General features: G+C 43.0%; 1 protein-coding gene across 1 annotated transcript in view; it reads right to left on the bottom strand.

The window, feature by feature from the left end:
* igf1ra (insulin-like growth factor 1a receptor) overlaps positions 1–19,512 on the bottom strand; it is an 81,950-nt gene continuing 62,438 nt past the window's right edge. Inside the window, exons 8-21 of the mRNA XM_034141733.1 lie at positions 18,837–19,072; positions 18,539–18,706; positions 17,926–18,133; positions 14,561–14,847; positions 13,339–13,481; positions 12,835–13,000; positions 12,620–12,722; positions 12,327–12,394; positions 12,012–12,241; positions 10,376–10,480; positions 9,969–10,128; positions 9,592–9,721; positions 5,385–5,519; positions 1–1,681 (exon numbers count right to left, since the gene is read on the bottom strand). Of these exons, the coding sequence (XP_033997624.1) occupies positions 1,156–1,681; positions 5,385–5,519; positions 9,592–9,721; positions 9,969–10,128; positions 10,376–10,480; positions 12,012–12,241; positions 12,327–12,394; positions 12,620–12,722; positions 12,835–13,000; positions 13,339–13,481; positions 14,561–14,847; positions 17,926–18,133; positions 18,539–18,706; positions 18,837–19,072 (2,665 nt within the window). The 3' untranslated portion in view covers positions 1–1,155. The remainder of the gene's footprint in view (positions 1,682–5,384; positions 5,520–9,591; positions 9,722–9,968; positions 10,129–10,375; positions 10,481–12,011; positions 12,242–12,326; positions 12,395–12,619; positions 12,723–12,834; positions 13,001–13,338; positions 13,482–14,560; positions 14,848–17,925; positions 18,134–18,538; positions 18,707–18,836; positions 19,073–19,512) is intronic.

The following is a 19,512-nucleotide window of genomic DNA, read 5'->3' on the forward strand; positions in this document are numbered from 1 at the left end:
TTTAAAGCTACAGACACAGAATCAGCACTTTTGAAACAGGCCTGAATCAGAGGGGATTATGGGATGCTACAATGCAGGATCTCTTAGGGATTTAGAGCCAAACCCTTCAGAGACATGTTTTGTATATATCTGAGACCCATAATATATTGTTGAAAAAGAGTATCATAGGGGACCTTTAATTGATTAGAAAAACATATCTTTAAAGACTGTGCTTGCATTTCTAATCCTGTATGCAACAGTCCTGCTTTTATGCTGGTCTCTCCATGTGTAAGCAATTCACTTGTCAACATGTCCCAAGTATCACAAGGCTAACACTGTCCTCTGTCCAGGGATAAGACACACAGACTGCTGCTCCAGGATCAGCTCGTGTCAAAGATCAGGTCTGAATACCACCAAAAAATGTTGGGTTTTTTCTAGACAATATTATCTCAACTCTGAATCACAGCCTTAAACCAGAAAGGAGACCTATATGAAACCGAAGAAAGGAAGTCAAATTGATTTGGCAATAGTTTGGCAGATACACAACAGGCCCTCCTCTTCCATTTTGACCCGCTTCTGATGGGATCATAGACATATCATAAGAAAATGAAACAATGACCTTAGTCAAAACTGTCTAATTGAGGCATCCTCACATCACATGAGCCGGTCTGCTCATGCAAACAAAAGTCATTTTGATGGAAAGTCATTTAGAAATGGAGCTTTGTCAAATAATAGAGAGAATCACGTGTTTTGTATAAATACACTCTCTGATATCCACAATATCCTCTCTGAAATCATCAGGAAAAAAGTGCTCTTCTGTTGGATTTGCTGGCAGATATGCTAAAAAAAGGTTGTCTTTAAGTTCATGTCTAAATCTGTCAGGACACATGCCTGCATTGGTTCCTTCTTGAAGGACCGACATACAGGCGGGCACAGGAAGGAGTTCCAGTGTCGAGTCTGACACACCAAACTCCAAATGCTTTTGCAGGTTTCTGTACTCATTCACTGTTTTTACAGTTTATGTTTGACCTTAAAGGATTGGAGAGATCATCTACTGGCACACAGTAGAAGAAAGTCATTTCTTACCTCATCCATATCTCCAAGAGAAATGGATGAGAGGCTTGTGTTACCCTGTGTAAGAGGAGGAGGGGGGGGGGGGGGGGGGCTTGTCTGATATCAGCAGGCCGACGACTGGGGCAGTGGTAACGCCCGCTCGTTCTTTCTGCCCCCATTCATGTGTGCATAGGGTTGCAACTCGTCAAAGTTAGGCCGAAGTACCACCACGGGTCCGTTGGCCGATACATGTCCTGAGTGCTTGTCCAAGGCCTGGCCTGGAGACGCCAAGGCTGAGGCCCCTGGTCCCGGGGGGGAGGGAGACACGGCTCCCAGGTGCGGAGTACTTGGGCCTTGCATTGGGGATAACTGCTGGGTAGAGGGGGGCGGCGTCCCTCCCGTCCCCCCCGACGAGGGGGCGGCAGCAGCACAGGGCTGCCTGGTGGAAGCAGGGTCCAGTGGAATGTTCTCCATGTTTTCTACCGCCATGTCCAGCTCCTCGGTGTCCGGCGGCTTGTTCTCCTCGCTGAAGAAGAAGCTCATTTCCCTGAAGGGAGGCTCCAGGTCCTCTTTGATGCTGTTGATGATCTCCAGGAAGGACGGACGCATCTTGGGGTTATACTGCCAGCACATCCTCATCAACTCAAACCTGCAAGTGAGGTACAACAATATAAAAAGGGTCAGTAATGTACATGTATGGTATGTTTTAAGGCTTTCTGTTTTTTAAGTCGAATGCATTACACAAGTATGTTTTGTACTAAGGGATTTTGTACTAAAAAGACCATCCTGTGGCCTGCAGTCTTAAAATAGCCTCATTGAAGCATCGCCTGAACAAATGATAATGTGAATTTTCTCCCCCATCTCAGTGTATAATTGGGATGCTTCAGAGCCAGTAATGTTTCAATGTACACATGGGCATGTGAGTAGTAGTGCGGTTAAGACTGAAAACCTTAGAGTGGGAATACTTTACATTTCTCACCAGCAGGTGGCAGGAGACACTGACGTTAAAAAGGCCCTTTTAATACTTTCTTGCAGTTCAGTATTGAGCTTGTAAAACAAAAGAATATGTAGACAGTACAATAATATAGTACTGTAATCTACATTAATGTACTGAACTGCTGTTCACTAGAATACAACTTCAATAAATGTTAGACCAGAGGCTTTTATTATTTTTGATAACGTTTTTTGTGCCTTTGAAAACACAAAAACAGACCCAAAATACATTTAAAAGAAGGTAACATATGCATAAAAAGGGCAGAGATTGGGTGTGAATGTTATATACTGTATAAACCTTTAGCCCAAGGGCTAACAGCTCTTACAAACTAAAAGGATTGTGTGAAATCATTTACACCTGCCCTTATCTATTGAACCTTCTGATTATTTCATTCAGGTTTGTTGTTGACAGTAGTCTTAGTTAACATGTCAGCTCAAATAAGATATTTCAAGTTTGGATTTGTTTTATTTGTTGCTACATTACAACACATACAGTAGGATCTGTAATGTAGCATGTACTCAGCAGCACAGTAAATCATACGTCAGGTCTGTGCCAGGCCAGCAGCCGAGCTTTGGGAATGTCAAAACAACATCATAAAAGGGAGAATTATTACAGTTTTGTGTGGCGCTACACCACACACCACAACTTCAATTATACACAAACAAGCTAAGAATACTCTCGAAGGCCCGCTGACATAAACACCTCAGTCATCTCCCCTCCGCTCTTGCTTTTCCCTCTCTTCTCTCTCCCTCCCTCTCTCTCTCTCTCTGCAAATGGGTGCCAGGATTATGGGTCGAGCTGTTCCTAAGCACGAGCCTCGCTTCGTACTCTGAAGCAACGGGGGGTGGGGGGGGGTGGGGGGCAGGGGGGCAGCCTTGGCTTGTTTTTCAGCAGCACAGCAAGTGTCTTAAAGTTGACGTTCAAATGTCCAAACCCAGGCAGTAAAGACCTCCCATTAAAGACGTGTAATGCTTGGAGCAGGGCCGGCACTCCGGGGGGACGCGTCTGCATACTCCTGCCTGCTCAAAACTCTTTCCCCACCATCTGTTGCTGCACACCAGGCTTGTTGATGCACATTTAGAAAACAAACACTGCAGTAAATCCTGACTTCTTGTCAGCATTCTGCCAATCATAGACCACACACACACACACATGCTATTACTGTTCAATTAAAGGCACTAATATTTGACAAGTGACATTAGCCCCATATGCTACAGTAAGCTCACAGTTGTACATAAGCTGTATAAGTACTTGTTCCTCAGCTGGCATAAAATATCTCCTTAAGGTAGAACAACAACTTCAATTTCTTGTGTGTTTTTTCACATCAGTTGTGATTGTTTCCCTGTTATTTAAATCTAGTTAATTGAATACTATTTTAACAAACAACATGTGCCGCATATTTAATGTTTTACTGACAGAGATTTAACATGTAAGCTTCCTTTGTGACCAACATGGCTTCCTCAGCGCTCTGCTCTCTAATATAATATTTTTCTGTTCTTTGTTTCGTTTAGGTTGATATCTTTGTAGAGCAGAGTGTGTAATGAGTGAAAGCTTAAAGGTGGGGTATGTCATTTTGGAGAAACCAGCTCGAGTGCGCTAGAATTTAAAACTACGCAGCCGGAAAAAATCTGCCTCTTCCTTCAGACTTCCTTACAGAGCCCCTCCTCCAACACACACGAACGCGCACATGACCAATGAGGGCACGAGATAAGTTTGTGCACAGATGGAAGGCTGACAGGCAGGTAGGCCATCCAGTTATTTTAGCCGGGCCGGCTCAGATGATTGGTCGTGCTTTTTACAGTACTACGGCTTCCACAGATGAATTATTTTAATGTATTTATTGTCAAAGCATTTAATATATTCATTGCTATCGGGATGTTAAGAGCATTCCATGGAATATAACAAAAAGTGTTTCTGAAATAAATGACATACCCCACCTTTAATGTATAAACTCTAAATAAATAAACTATTTGGTGGCAATCCGCCCTTTATAAAAGATTATGCACTAGTCTAGACACAGCAAACATTTAGCCACACAACATCTTTTACAAAAAGAACCGTGAGACACTTTCAGGCCAAGTGTGAATGCCGAACAACGTCCTCCAACATCTATGGTAAATGTTCAATAAGCCTGAATGGGAACATGCAACAGCGCTGCAAACATGACACATGAAACATCCCCAGTGTGGTGAAACCTTGATGTATAATAGCCCTGCGAGTGATACTGCGCAAATTCCACCATAAATCATGTTGTTTAATGTAATCGCAGAGTCTGTGTTTCATTTCAGACCAGCCCTGTGAGATAGAATGCACGTTTTGTCTACAGGAAACTCTAGACAGGAACATGGGAAATCAAATCAGTGACCCACAGCTACCTGACCATGGGAAAGCCGAAACAAGAAGGAGGCATTCAAGGCTCTCCAAATATGACTCATTCCCCTTGTCTGTTGTCCGGCCTGCTTTCTCTTGTTGTATCTTTCTATTCAGTCTTTGTATAGACTCCTGGCTTCACTGCACTTCAGCAGTCTTCTGGAAATCTCCATTAAGTCACTACACTACAGGCGACCAGCGGCAAAAAGTCTGACTTTCCCGTGTTTTGCCCCCCCCCCCCCCCCCTTCACCACCACCTCTGTAACACAATCCACACGTTCCTGTAACCGGGACAAAACAGTCAGGCTTCCATAGAAACGAGAGGTTTGTGTCTGCACAACACTCGGCCCTCTTGTTTTTTTTCGACCAGCGCTCTTTCTAAGGTGAGATCAGCCATAAAGAGTGTGGGGGGGGGGGGGGGGGAGCAGAATGCCTTCTTATTGAGGTCAGAGAGGGAGAGCAGAGATGCATACATGCAGCACCGCATGCTGACACGCAGGCTGTGCTGTCTCTTCTCTTACAGCTGGGTGATTCATTATCGAATTATAAATGAATCAATGACTTCCTTCTCTGTCTATCCCACTCCCTTTGCTGATGGATAGACAGGAATGAGGGGCATCTCTCACTCCCGGATCCCAGCCTCCCTTCTATGGGCCGGAGCTGATGGGTGAGGAGGGCTCTGGCTGTCAGCCAGCGGGGCCATGCTGTCAACGCACCACATTTAACTTGTGACGTTAATGTCAGCCTCATCTTGGCTCTACCTAAGCATACACACCACATGATATTCGAAACACTTCAAACCACAACTTAAAATAGACCCCAGGCAAAATATTAGTGACACTGAATGCTGTGCGGGGCGGTGGAGGATAAAAAAACAATACCGTCCGTCAAGGGTGTTGAAACAGAAACCCGAAAGGCCTTAGATGTTTGATATTATCACATAAATGTAATGTATTATTATTATGACTATTATATGACAGAGACTTACAGCATGTCAGGGCAGTTGTCAGGTTTGTCCAAGAGTTCTCCCTCCATGACGAAACGCAGCACTTGTTCGTTGGACATGCCCTGGTAAGGCTGTTCTGCTAAGGTGGCGATCTCCCACAGCACAACACCAAATGACCTGCGGAAAGAAATGATACAACAAGAGTGAAGTCGATTTAGGAGCACAGCAACCATACTGAAGAAACCATGTATTTGGTATTATAGGACATTCAAACCTCCTTTTTGTTGTTGTTTGTAATTATCCCTAAATAAGCATTTAAAGCACAAAACAAGTGTTTTTGAATTCTCGTTTTCTAGAAAGTGTCTATTACAACAAATGTATTGCATATAATAAAGCATTATTGATAGATGCGTATTATCAAAAACGCTGCGCTCCCTTTATTGAGGAGGTATCTTCAAAACATTAATCGGGAAATTAATTAATTTATTGAAATGTATCCAGTAAAGAGGGCTAAAACATCATCAACCAGGGCATGATTGTGCAGAATGATGTGGTTTCTTAAATTTCTCTCATAATACAAATTATGAACAATGTACAACCATCTTTCAAAGTCAACTTTTTAATTGTGTTTTTCCACTTTTCAGGCAGCCAGTGGTTTTGCACAAAAACAACCCAGCTAATTTGCGTTCATGAGGTAAAACAATAACAGTGGATATAATACCTGCATTTTGTCAGTATATTCTATATTATAGGTGTAGTGTGGCGATGCGACTTTAAGTGAGTGAGGACTACATTTGTGTGATTTGCAGTTAATTATCTTGTAAAAAGCAAAAACAAGCACAATATATATTTGCTTAAAAATAACTGTATGCACCTCTAGCTGCACGTATCAATATTTTAAACTAACAACCGGTCAAATTACTATATGTAGTGTGAGAGGTGAGGCTTGTGGCGACAGACCTCACAGAATCATCTGACTGCAGTTCTGATCTTTGTAAGGTGATATTATGCCGGTGTTGTGTTTACAGCTTGCTCCTCTGCCCTTTCTAAATAGTATTCATAACATAGGTGCAATATTAAGCTTGTTATAGATGTCTGGTCCTAAATGGCCGAAAATTGTGATGAAGTAGCTTTAAACACTGAAAATACATGCATTATCTCTAGAGTATAGTGCCTAGTAGTCGGGCCAGAGTAACCTGACGACAGTCACTGAGCAGCAGATGTTAGAGAAGTTTATGCGGCAGCACAAGTTAAACCTAAAACCTGGTGGTGTTTAAGTATTAAGAGTAATGTAAACGGCGTATCAGTGTAGCAGTCTGTGAACCACAGTGATGTCATTCCTGCAGGACCAGCCTCAGTATGAAGTGTTTACAGTTCTCAGTTTAACCTCAAGCTACCTTGCTGTGAAACTAATCATGAAGAAAATGTTTAACCTCACTAACAAAGAACCCAATATTTGTTCACTCTTGCTAAGCATAATATAACAACTGGCACGAGTTCAGAGAGTCCATTCAACAGTCTTTTAAACAGCCTTATTACAACACTGCATACAAGTGGCTGAAACAGTCTTGTGCTGACAGACGAAGCCACATTCAGACAGCTTCTCCCGATCAACAAAATAAAAGTCACCTACTTGTGGATTCCTGAGGAGCCCATAATGGGCTCTTCTTACGCTAAACTTCATCTGTGCAACATCAAAGAGGAAGATGGAGAACGCAAATGTGGAGGTGGGTTTGTGCTGGCACTGCAACCTCTCATTTCAGAACATCTGGAGCAGTTTAGGCCCACTCTCAGGGACTGACCCGTGGGACAGTTTGAGTTGGGAAACAAAAACTTGCAAGGGAGCTAGTAAACACATCTCTGCATAAGAAAAATACAAAGTGAGAACCGTAAACTCAGATTTCACTGCAAGTTGGCATAAAACAAGGTGTCAGTAAAAAGAAAGACGATTTTTCTTGACATCCTCACAGAGAGAGGAATTTCCGGAGAGCCAGCAGGAAACCAAAAGATTGTGATGGTTTTTGGAATTGGAATGTTGTTAGGAATACGGGCCGTGAAGTTATATATATTTTTATAGTTTTGACTCTACAGCATGGATTAGTTTAGCGCAGGGATCGGCAACCTTTTTGATAAGAAGTGCCATTCAAAAAGAATTATTTTATCAGCGTGCCGGGGGGGGGGGTGAGGAGCTCGACGCTCATGAACTGTCAACAGGAGGGCGGGGGGAGCCTCGCTGCGGGGAAGCAGTGTGTGGACCTGTCAGCGCAACTTACATTAGGGACGCTCCGATCGCCAATTTTGGGAAATCAGTATCGGCCGATACCGATCGCCGATCCGATCGAGTGGGCGGGGCCTATGGGGATCTTCCATTTAAAGTGATGTTTAAAACTCAGTTAATGGGGCTCATTCACTGGCGCTTCCACAAACAACAACCAACATAATTATTACATTCAAATGAATTACATTATTCAAGTTTACATTAACTTGGGATAATAACACGGGAGAAATGAGCGGATAAGCGCTCTCTTTTCCTCTCTCCCCCTCTCTCTCTCTCCTGACAGCCTGTCAGTATCTCCTGCAGCTCACTGATCCAGTAATGAGTGACCCGACAGTGAAGAATAAATATATTTATAACTAGTTTAGCTTGTTCCAGAGGTAGATAAAATAGCCAAGTGTGTTAGGTCTAACTCTTGTGTGTTTTGCTCCGCTCACCGGTCCGTCACAGCGGGTGGAGCTGCAGGATTTCTGCTTCACACACACGTTGCAAACCGCTATTTTATTGTCATTTACGGACACCTTAAAATACTGACAGACTGGTGAAGCCATTTTGGCGAGCTTGTTTTCCCGCGCACAGAGAAAAGTGTCGTGTATTTTACGTCATGCGATCTGCTCTCGCGATCGGCATTTTTAGAGAGCAACGATCGATCGGCGGCCGATCGATCAGAGCATCCCTAACTTACATGATGCCGAATTTAACAAACAAATTTAAATAATTGGTTTAAACGGCATAATAATAAGGACGATCGTCCGTTCTGTGATACTCCAGAACACACATGGCCAGTCCGTCCCTGTGTAGCATGTTATTTCGATGAGAGATGAGCAGATCGCCACTGGGCTTTCAACCAAAGACACAGCCACGCAAAAACTGCGGCATTTGTACAGCTCCTTGTGGGTACTGCAATTTGTGAAGTGCTTTCCTCTGTGGTGAAACGATCAGCACTGCACTACGGAGGAAAGCGGCAGAAAGTCGCCTGGAGTTAAAGAGAGCGGGGCTGCGTTGCGTGCATGGCTTCCTTCTGCAGGTAACGGGGAGACGCGCTCTGGCGGCGGTCTCGTTCAGGATCCGAAAATAAAATTTAAATATTTTGCACACTTATTCCACTTATTCCTAGAGTGCCACTGGTTACGGTGCCGCGTGCCACCATTGGTTCCTTTAGGGGTTGCCGACCCCTGGTTTAACGTAACCCATCCAACCAAACAAATATGTAGACCTGAATTCATTGATAGGTGGACGATGTTTCTATTTGGAGAATAGATTATTGGAGTTTATTCGATTTTGACTATCTTATCTTTTGCATTTATTATAGAGGTGGACACATAGACTGGAGAGAAAGAGGGAAAGGGATGACACGCAGCAAATGTCCGAAGGTTAGGACTCGAACCCAAGCCGCTGCAGTTTATTGCTTATATATAGCGTTTCTGGTTTAGTGGGATATAGGAAGGAAAGAAAAAAGGTTTTTAAACCAAATGCTAAGGTATGTTGATATAATGTATGATACAATTGATTGAGCCTGTTAAGATGTGAAATTATCAGAAAGGAAGAAAAAGAGAAACTCAAGCTATACTTTCTTTTGTTTTTTTCCAAAATGAAGAATTTCAAAAGCCCTTGTTTTTTTAAATTAGAAAATAAGATTGATTGATTTATTATCAGAGTATGCTACTTATTATTTGTATTGCCTACAGTTCAGTATCATCATTGATATTGTTAAAATGTTATTGAGTTGTACTCTATTTGATTTGACATTCAGTTGTTGAGTACATACAGACGTTGGTATAACAACTGGCTTATATGGGACACTGAATGATCATAATTCAGATTTTCCAGACCTCTGCACAAGGACATTCTGTAACTGGACAATTTTAATTGAACACTCTTGATGTAGAAACATCTGGAATACTTTGTGAGCCTCCTATAATACGGCAGGTTTCTACATGCATTACGCAGGCTTGTGAGTGTGTGCTCTCATACCAGACATCAGCCATCGTAGTGAACACGCCATCTTTCAGAGACTCTGGAGACATCCAGCGGACAGGCAGCAGGCCCTTCCCTCCTTTACGGTAGTAATCCGTCTCATAAATATCTCTGGTCATGCCAAAATCTGAAGGAGAAAAAAAAAAGGAATCACAGGTTGGGGAAACAAGTAATATCAATCACTCTGTGTGGGAGAAGAAGCTCCTGAGAGCTCATCCATTCCCTCACCTTCTCCCTCCTTCTGTCCATCTACATTAAGACTCCACGGCCTCAGGCACTCACTGAAATCCAAACACTTCTTTTGGAGGCCGGTGAAGTGGGTTTAGCATTGAGCGACCAGGGGAGGCAGAGAGCATTGTATTCAATTGACTTACCTCCAATTTTCACAGTGTAGTCCTCGCCGACCATGCAGTTCCTGGCAGCCAGATCTCTGTGGACAAATTTGTTGGCATTTAGGTACGACATGCCGTCGGCAATTTCCCCTGCCATCTGGATCATCTTTTTGAGCGGGGGTAGGACCTGAGTGGTGGAGTTCTGGGGATGAAACGAGAGTGTAAAGAGCAAGAAAAAAACCACTGTTCAGTTAGCCACAACACCGGACACTAGGTACAGGTCAGTGAGGGATGGATGCTATGAGTGGAAATGAGCATGTGGATGTGAAAGACAGAAAGAAAAAAGGGGACGACAGGATGTGTGTATGTGTTCACACATTTGCGTGTTTGTGACGAAAGAGACAGAGTGAGTGTTTCTGTGATTGTGTTCGTCAAGAAAAGCTGCTTACTTCTTTACGAAGAGAGCGCAGGTGGCTTTTGAGGTCTCCGCGGGTCATTAGCTCCATAATCACCAGCGTTGGCTGTCCCTGAGAGACCACGCCCAGCAGCCGCACCTAAAGGAACAACAACACCACACAGGTCAGCTCAGGTATGAGCAGGCAAAAAATCCATCAAATTGTTTTGTATTTTTAAAGAGATTTAGGACATAACAAAAAAGAACTGTTTGTTTTACAATGAAAATCACAGTTGAAAATATAATCAAAACAGTACAGTGCATCTTAATGAATCCAAAGAAAAAAGTTGTACTTCTGTAATAAACTATTTACATCTAAAAATTATTGTTATTATAGAAGTTATCCGAATGAGCTTTCAGTGAATATCCTATCTTCTTTAATTCTTAAAAGGACATAATATCACTCAGCGCCAGTGGCGAGCCGTGACTTTTATACCTAGCTCCTATCTTCACCTCGCAGAGACGAGCTTCTTTCATTTAACCCTTCACATTCAAACAGAAACTGAATAGGCAGATTCGAAGGATTTATTTCTTTGGAAATGTTATTTTAAATACAATTAAATCAAGTTATTTTGGTAAAACTAATGCAAAATATAACTAAACAAATATTTTAAAAATATATATATATATTTAATTTTAATGTTTTTAAATATTATTTTGTAGAATATCTTAGGCCCTCAGCGCTAAAGGGAGCTTAAGAACACTTCAAATGAAGACAATAAAGATGTCTTTGCAGTATAGAAGTAAAAGCAGGAATAACTAATTGCTATGAGGTGTCGTGTAATCTCCACATTACATCTAAGGTAAGATAAACTATATTCAAAACAGTCAGTTATCATTCAAGAAAACGTCATTTCTCAGTGTGCTGCTGATGGACACGATGCTCCCACAATTCATTGCACAAAGGAAATGTAGGAGAAGCACACAGCTGGGACAAATTTAACTACAGATGGCGGTGAACCTGAATACCTCAGAAAACAATACAAATACTTTCCTGGGAAAACATTTGTCTTTCTTTCTGTGAAGTTTAACTGGAACATAGTTTGAATAATGTCCGAAGTGCATGAATGCCCATTTATTTCTTGTTAGTATTCAAGAAATTAATTAAACAGCAAGTATTTTAGGCAGACGGCTTTACCCACCATCAAAAGCACATTAACATAGGAGCAGAACATGTTCCAACTGTTCATCATTTACATTTTACATTCACATCAGTACAAAATGTTTCACTATAACTTGCTTTTAAGATCTAATCAAACACATTTGAATTCAATAATTTAGTAATAGGCAGCCAGAGTTGGTTGATAGTGAGAGCTTTCCAAAGCGAAAATCAGTTTAACATAGTTAATAAGACTTTGATCACACTGATGAGAGAATATACACACTCTCCATGAGTCTAAACCCTGCCTCAGGCTGCAGCTGCTTCAGTAAAGACGAGCACAGCGTACTGCGTGTGCCCTGCTGACACCTTTCACTCTGAATCTTACAGATTATTGAGGAAATGATGATAATGGAAAGCACTTTCAAGTGGGTTGAACATAACTGTGTTTTGGTTAAAGCCATATTATAAGGATTTATCTGCTTTTATTTCAGTCTTTTCTTGCTCAGTTGCCATTTCTAGGTCCGCTTACCACATGGTGACAGTTGAACTCCTTCATGACAGAGGCTTCGTTTAAAAACTCGATGCGCTCTCTCATGCTGGCTGTCTCGTTGACCGTTTTGATGGCGACTCGTGTCTCTGGATCGTCTTTGACCACTCCCTTGGCGAGGCCTTCGTACACCATGCCGAAGGAGCCCTGGCCCAGCTCTTTGAGCATTGTGATCTTCTCCCTGGCCACCTCCCACTCATCGGGGACGTACACTGGCACAACAAAGAGGACGGAACGTCAACAACCCATACACAAAGGGAAACTTAACAGTGAGAAAACTGACAAGCATATTCTTACTCTCAGCACTGAAGTACTCAGGGTTGACAGACGCATAAAGGACTCCATTTCCCAATCTGTCACTATTCCTGTTGACAAAAAGACAGCGAAGTTAGTCACCAGGCTGCTCTGATTGTGGATGGGCTGCGTAATTCTCTACTCCTTACCGCAGGGGAATGTTAATGAAAACAACAGCTATTAACTCTAATTGACATTACACTGGTCATTAAGTTTCATGAGCATAGTGAGGTAGAACAACATTATCAAGAGACTTTGTCTGGCAACGGGGAGAGCATGTTTATAAAGATACTTGCCTCTTTTTGTTCACAAAGAAGAGAATGGTGGTGAGGCAGGCAATGAAAAGCGTCACTATGATGGGAATTATTATGACCAAGTAGAACGTAACACCATCATCTCCTGCAAGACAAAACAGACAAATAATCAAAACTTAGTACAGACCTTTGTCTTATCTACTTTAACTCAGTCAACATTTCTTTCCAATATATATGTGTAAGAAATGTTGCATTACGTTTGGGCGGGGGCACGTAGAAGAACACGCTCTCCGTCCAGGAGCCGTTCCCTGCTAGTGATGTTGCGCGCACTTGAGCGGAGTAATTCCCCGAGCCCAGGTTGGTCAGCCGAGCTCCTCTGTTCTCCCGGTACTGCTGCCGAGACACACACTCGTGTTTCTCAGGCTGAAAGGAAACACGCATGGTGGTTACTGTTTGAAATACAGTGAGCCTTCAAGGTCAATAGTCAGGTTCAGGTATAGAGTGTAAAACTAAGTATTTGGCATTCTGTTTAGAAAAATAACCAAAACAGTTCTGGACAGTATGGACATCAGATCTATCCTTCTCCTGAAAATTGGGTTATGCCTGTTCATTGTGCTAAATAAGGCAGAGTTTGACACTATATGACCATTATGACATTCATCTGCTGAACGCAGAAAATATCTTTGTGGTAATGTGCTGTGATGCTGATACTTCTTCAAACTTGTCTGAGGGGCTCTTTAGTTAAACCCAGCCTGGCTCACCTCAGTCCCCGGCCGAAACTTGATCTCATACATCAGGATGAGTCCGTTGGGCATGAGAGGCTCCGGCCAGCGCAGCACCACACAACCCTCAATCTTATCACTCCTCTCATAGATCACCTTTCCAGGGATGTCATCTGCTTTGACTGGGAGACACACACACACACACACACACATCATTACAGCATGCATGTGTCTACAATGCACCAAAAGAGAACTTCTTACAGCATTTCTTAAACCAGGGGTTTTCAAAGTGTGGGAAGGTGAGCCTCCCCTCAGAGAACATAAGAACAGCAGAGCCCCCCCTCCCAATTATTATTGCTATTATTATTATTATTATTGTTGTTGTTGCTATAATGCAGGGGTATTCAATTGCATTTCAAAGAGGTCCAGTAAGAGAACATGTCATTAAATGCTCTGCACGCCATTTGAAATTACTCCGACTGTTTCTCTCCTCTTGTCTCGTCTCTGTGTGTGTGCTTGAATCTACCGTGCTGGCTCACTGACTGCACCGATTTGATTGGCTGAGTAGTGTCACCTCCTTAAAACATTAAACAATAGCTTTTTTAAACCTTTTTATCTTTACGTTTTAAATTATTTTTAAAAACATTTTCAACATCGTGGATAAATCCTTATATGCTCCCGGCAACACACTGAACGTCAACTTTGCCTCCTTATTACACTCACCCCTACTTTAGTGGGAACAATGAGTCTGTGTCTTTAATGCGCACAGGCGGATGATGCAGGGATGCAATGTAGACAGGAATAAACGCAGATCATCCTCTGGCTGCAGCCTTGACCGGTACTTGCTTTTGATCAAAGTAAGTGGCCTATAATTACAATTTAAATAAAGGGCGGTGCCGGCCGTCAGCGAACCGAGCCGGCCGTCAACGGCCCGCTGACGACCGGCCGTTCTGTGATTCTCCAGAACACACAGATGGCCAGTCCGCCCCTGCCAGGACCGGTCCATGAAAATCCTAGCTTCAAATAATCGTGGTCATACTTCCTCCGTTTTCTGCCAGACGCTGTCTCCTCTCTCACTTTAGGTAACTTCACTAAAAATCGATCCATGTTGCTGCTCGCATAAAGTTAGCTGAAGTTAACTAGCTAGATTTCACTGTTTCTCGTAATTTGTTTCTCCCGCTGCGCCTCCTGAAGCTCTCTGGCGCCCCCCCCCGGGGAGAAAACCGCTGTCTTAAACCATAGATCATATCAAGGTCACTACCTGCCGGTTTGGTCCTGGCGAAGACGAAGGCCCCTGCACTGCAGCGGCCCACCTCCTCGTTGCATGCATGGATGTCGATGCGGTAGACGGTGAAGGGCCGCAGGGTGGGGATGTCTAAAGATTCTGCTGCGCTCTTTTCCTCCGAGAAGGGGTACTCCCTGATAGGAGGAATCCCATCTGTACTGTTATCTCCAGGACCAAAGGTGGTGTTCCCCCTACCATAACCGTCAGGCATCAGTGTGTTGTTAGCAAAGCCAAAAATATCCCTGCGCCGACGATCTGGAGGTCTGAAATACAGAAGAGGCAACTGCTGTAAGAAAGCTGAATTTGTGAGCGCCGTTATCACAATAAAAGGATTTACAGGACGTCCAGGAAATCATTTCATAACGAATAATTGCAGGTTTATATCTCCCAAATGTATTTTAACAAGGCTGAAGCATCTTGCTTAACTGGGATTTAATGTGTGTGTGTGTGTGTGTGTGTGTGTGTGTGTGTGTGTGTGTGTGTGTGTGTGTGTGTGTGTGTGTGTGCGCCATGTGTGTGGATGCTGCATATGACTCCCTGTGGAGCTGTGTGGGAGGAAGAGGTCAGACAGATCGTAGCAAGGTGCACAGAGAGAGAAACATAAAAAGACAGACGCATAGATGTTTCAGTTAGAAAAAAATAAAATGTCTCTCCAACAAATCCAAGTAGAAAAAACTTAGAAAAGCTGACCTGACATTTGGAAACAAACTTTTCAATCGTAAAGACCAATGTTTAGTGGCCAAACTGAGGGCATTGCTGTGAATTAACTAGCGCACAGTTTGCCTACAGTCGTTACCTGTGAAACTTCCAGGGTTATTCTGCTCAGACTGACAGACAAAGGGAAGAGTCCTGACTGATGGAGTTAGAGGATAAAAGCTGTATTGACAGCAGGTGACAACAGGTATCTGTAGAGAGCTGCTGCAGGGTGATAAATGTTCAGGGGTAGTTTGTAAACGTAATGAGGACAGCATGAACAGATGGCTACGTCTGTATTACAGCATATGAAACAGATCAGACATGATTCAAACGGTATACTGGAAATAAGGGCTGCAACCAACAATCATTTATATTTTTGATCCATAAGACGGTTTGTTTTTGATTAACTGTTTAGTCCATAAAATGTGAATTGTGTCCATCACAATTTCCTATAGCAAAATAAGTAACGTAAAAAGTGCCTTTTTTGAGTGACAAACACTCCAAAATCTAGCTATACTCATCACAATTTAGAGTATAATAATAATAATTTTTCAAAATAGCTTGTATTTTCTTTTTCTTTTGATTATTGAATGGTTTCATCTCTACCAGAAGTTATAAATCACTAAACTCAGTGACTTGTCTGAGCAAAGTTACAGTGAGGCATCTGTTGTGAGCAGATACACACACGAGGAGTGTACAGACAGACAGATCCGTGGGAAAGACCTGTCGCACCGACATGTCAACATTCTTCTCCGACAGGTATAACGGGAGCGTTATGATCCAAAGTCCAGCACTCAAAAACTTCTACTGTTACTACTGGAAAACACATCGTAGATATAGGAAAACTGACAGGAGAGTTGTGTGCTGACAGATGCAGATTTGTGATAAAACAAGTGGACGAGAGTTGGATAGACTCAACTTAGAGGCCAGATGAAAGACAACTTGAGGGATCCAGTTTTGGGATTTTTAATGAGAGTGTTGGGTTAAGCAGGGCAGTCCTAACTCCGTGAGAAGAGTCCCCAGCTGACTGAAGCATGACCTTATAACTAGTGAGTTACTACACTTAGTGTCCTGACCTCGCCTGCTAAAAAAAGAACCACCTTTATACAATGGAATCCGGAGAGGAAAAACGTGACTACACATCCAGTCGGTGGCAAGTAGAGCATTAGCGCTTGGTCCGCAAAATCTCTGGCTGCAACGGAAAAATTGGAAACCTCCTGTGAGACCTCTTATATGTGTGAATCATTAGTTTCCTCAGCAACAGTTACAGTAAAGAAATGCTGCTGATAAGAGGTTTTGGTGTCCTCAGACAGTGGGAGCCACCCTCCCTCTCCTCCACTAAATCAGTCTGCTTCCCTACTTTCTGTTTGTCTTCAGTCGCTGATGGGGCTCTTCCCTCATTCATTTGAATTCCAGATGGATTCACTGTACATTTCCTGGCAGCTGTCTGCCTCCATAAAAAAAAAGAAGGAGAAAAAAACAAGTCCCGGACAAAGAGAGCATACGAGGGGAGGAGGAGAGTGGAGTGCCGGGTGGAGGGAGACAGAATGGAAAACATTTCCTATTCTTTCTGTTTCTCTTTTCACCCGCCCTCTCTCCCCTCACCCCGGGTCTAAACCCTGAACTTTTATAAAAACCTTAAGAGATTTTCGAGCCCTTTCCCTGGAGTGTTCTGTAATAATGCTGGCTCTGTTTCAGTGGAGCGTCTGTAAGCACAGGCCCCGGACCTGCCATCCACTTGTTTCCTAGACAGCTATACTATAGCAAATCAACACAGCCAGAGAGAGAAGGGTGGGGGGCGGGGGGGTATTAGTTCAATTACAACAGAATGCTGCTTTATTATTCTTCCCTTAAATACATATCGATCCAATTCCACAAGAGTGTTGCGAAGGAAAAGAGAAGGGCACCTTACGCTGTTTGAATGAATTAACTTTGTGAGGCTCAGAGGCATCGTTTAAAGCTATGGATTTATAAGGTACCTGCTGAGTGTGGGTTTGTTGGGAACAACAAGTATATCAAGAGTCTCCCTATTTCTCCTTGAAGGATGCTTGAAAATAAGTGTTATGGCACCAATTCACAAATGCATAGATTGTGTGCCACTGCCTTCATGAGAATAAAGGAGTGTGGGAGGAGAACGGAGCTGGAGTCTTTGAAACACTGAAACATCCTTAGCCACGAGCAAGTTAAATGATAACACAACACAGATGTCACTCCCTATTGTGGGGAACAAAAGCCTGAGCAGCTCGGAGTGTGCAGCCAAACTAGGCCCTTCAGACTCCTTAATCACATCTCTCTCCTGGGTTTGTTTGTGTTGCCTAAATTGCTGCCTGCTAGGTCCTTACATCCCCCGTGCCACCGTTGCCACGGCTACATAAAGCCACAAGAGCGCTAAGAAGGCTTTGGATCCTACTCAGCATGTCTCCTCATCGGCAACGCCCGACAAAAGGGCCCCCCGTCAGGTCCATCTACGCTGCCATGCTCGGATCCTGTCAGAGGAGATATTACACCCGGGCCGCCACCTCATCCCTCACTCTGACCCATCAGGGCAAACAAGAGCCACAAGGGCCGTAGCAGGAGCTGGAAACGGTTCACGGAGTCAATGTGAAGCCCTCCACTATTCCAACCACATATATGTTTTACTATACCTCGGCAGAAAGATTGCATTGTGAAGGAAGTTCTCAAAAATCTTGAAAAAGACTCGGTCATCCTTCTCCCGGTCTTTCTCCTCGGGCGTCTTCTGGCAGGCGCAGCACGGGCCCTTCTCCCCCCCTGCCAGATCGGATTTGGTGGGCTTGGTGCTGTCGTCCATGTCGATGTTCCCCGTGGCCGGGATACGGATCGGAACCTTCAGCTCTGTTTTAGGAGAAACCAAGAGTGATTAGCAAAGGGACAGATTCTGCATCTACTTATAATAATATTATATATTAATTGAATTGTAACATTTACTTCCTTTTTGAGAGTAAGATAAGAACATGTATACCCCCTTATATAAAGCTACAGCAAGCAGCTTGTTAAATTAGCTCACTAATAAACATTATATCTTGCTTAGCATCATTTAAACCCTTTTTCATGTCTCTGCTAAGCTAGGCTAAATACCTGTTGGTTATAACTTCATATCTGTTTATGAAGTCTTGGCAAAAAAGCAATAAACGCATCTCTCAGAAAGTCTGACTATTTTTGTGAGGAGAGGACATATCAGTAGGAAAAGCTAAGACAATAAAACAATGTTAATATTTGCATAGAATGAGTAATGCACACCTTTGGAGCAGTAGTTGTGTTGGTAGAGCTCCCTGTCCTCCGGCTGCTGCTGCCAGCGGACCAGGTAGAAGGTCAGATTTCCGTTGGGAAAGGCTGGAGGGGACCACTTCACCATCAGCCTGGTGGAGGAGTTGGCAAAAGCCCGGGGCTCTTTGGGCATAGACGGCACTGCAATAGGGCAAAAGTTAGGATATGTTACATTAAAACGTTTTAACTGACAAAGTTGCAATGCAATCACTAATATTCACGACAAAATTAGAAATAATCAACATTTATATCAGCAGCTTTGCAGACTTACGCGATGGGCGTGTGCGAATGTAGATGATATCACTTTTTGCCCCTGTAACGTGTTTGTCCTCCACCTGCAGGGTAATGGCCTTCACAAAAATAGCATACTGGGTCCAGGGCTTGAGGTTTGGAAGACTGACTTTCGGGTAAACGTCTGACTCCTGAGGGAAATCCACATCCACCATGTGCCAGCTGTTTAAACCACAGCCATCCTGCCCGTCAAACTCTGTGATGTTCTGGAAAGGCCTGATAAAGACACAACAAATATCTGTGCATTAGCAAAACATGATCTACTAACAGAAGTGAGGTAAAATACCTTCTAGGTCATGTCCTAAGATATTAATTACTTTCCCCTCAACTATTTAAAAAAGCATACAATACATCTACTGATAACTGTTTCAAAGCAGACATTAGTTTTGCTTTGTGCAAGTTCAATGAGAAAATAAGACCCAGGTAATCAAAACCAGATATCAAACAATAAGCAGACGTGGATGTTTTGAACATATGATGTTTTGTTTGTATTACATTAGAGACATTCTTCTGTTTGTCAGTGGCCCAAAGGCAGGAAATCAACGTGAATGCTTCAATATTGTCTTTGTAAAATGATTGCGAGTAATGTGAAGTAAACATAGTTAGAAATGATTGCAGTAAATATACAAATCAGACAGGTATGATCATCTAAGATT

This window comes from Trematomus bernacchii, unplaced genomic scaffold (assembly GCF_902827165.1).
Source record: "Trematomus bernacchii unplaced genomic scaffold, fTreBer1.1, whole genome shotgun sequence".
NCBI lineage: Eukaryota > Metazoa > Chordata > Actinopteri > Perciformes > Nototheniidae > Trematomus > Trematomus bernacchii.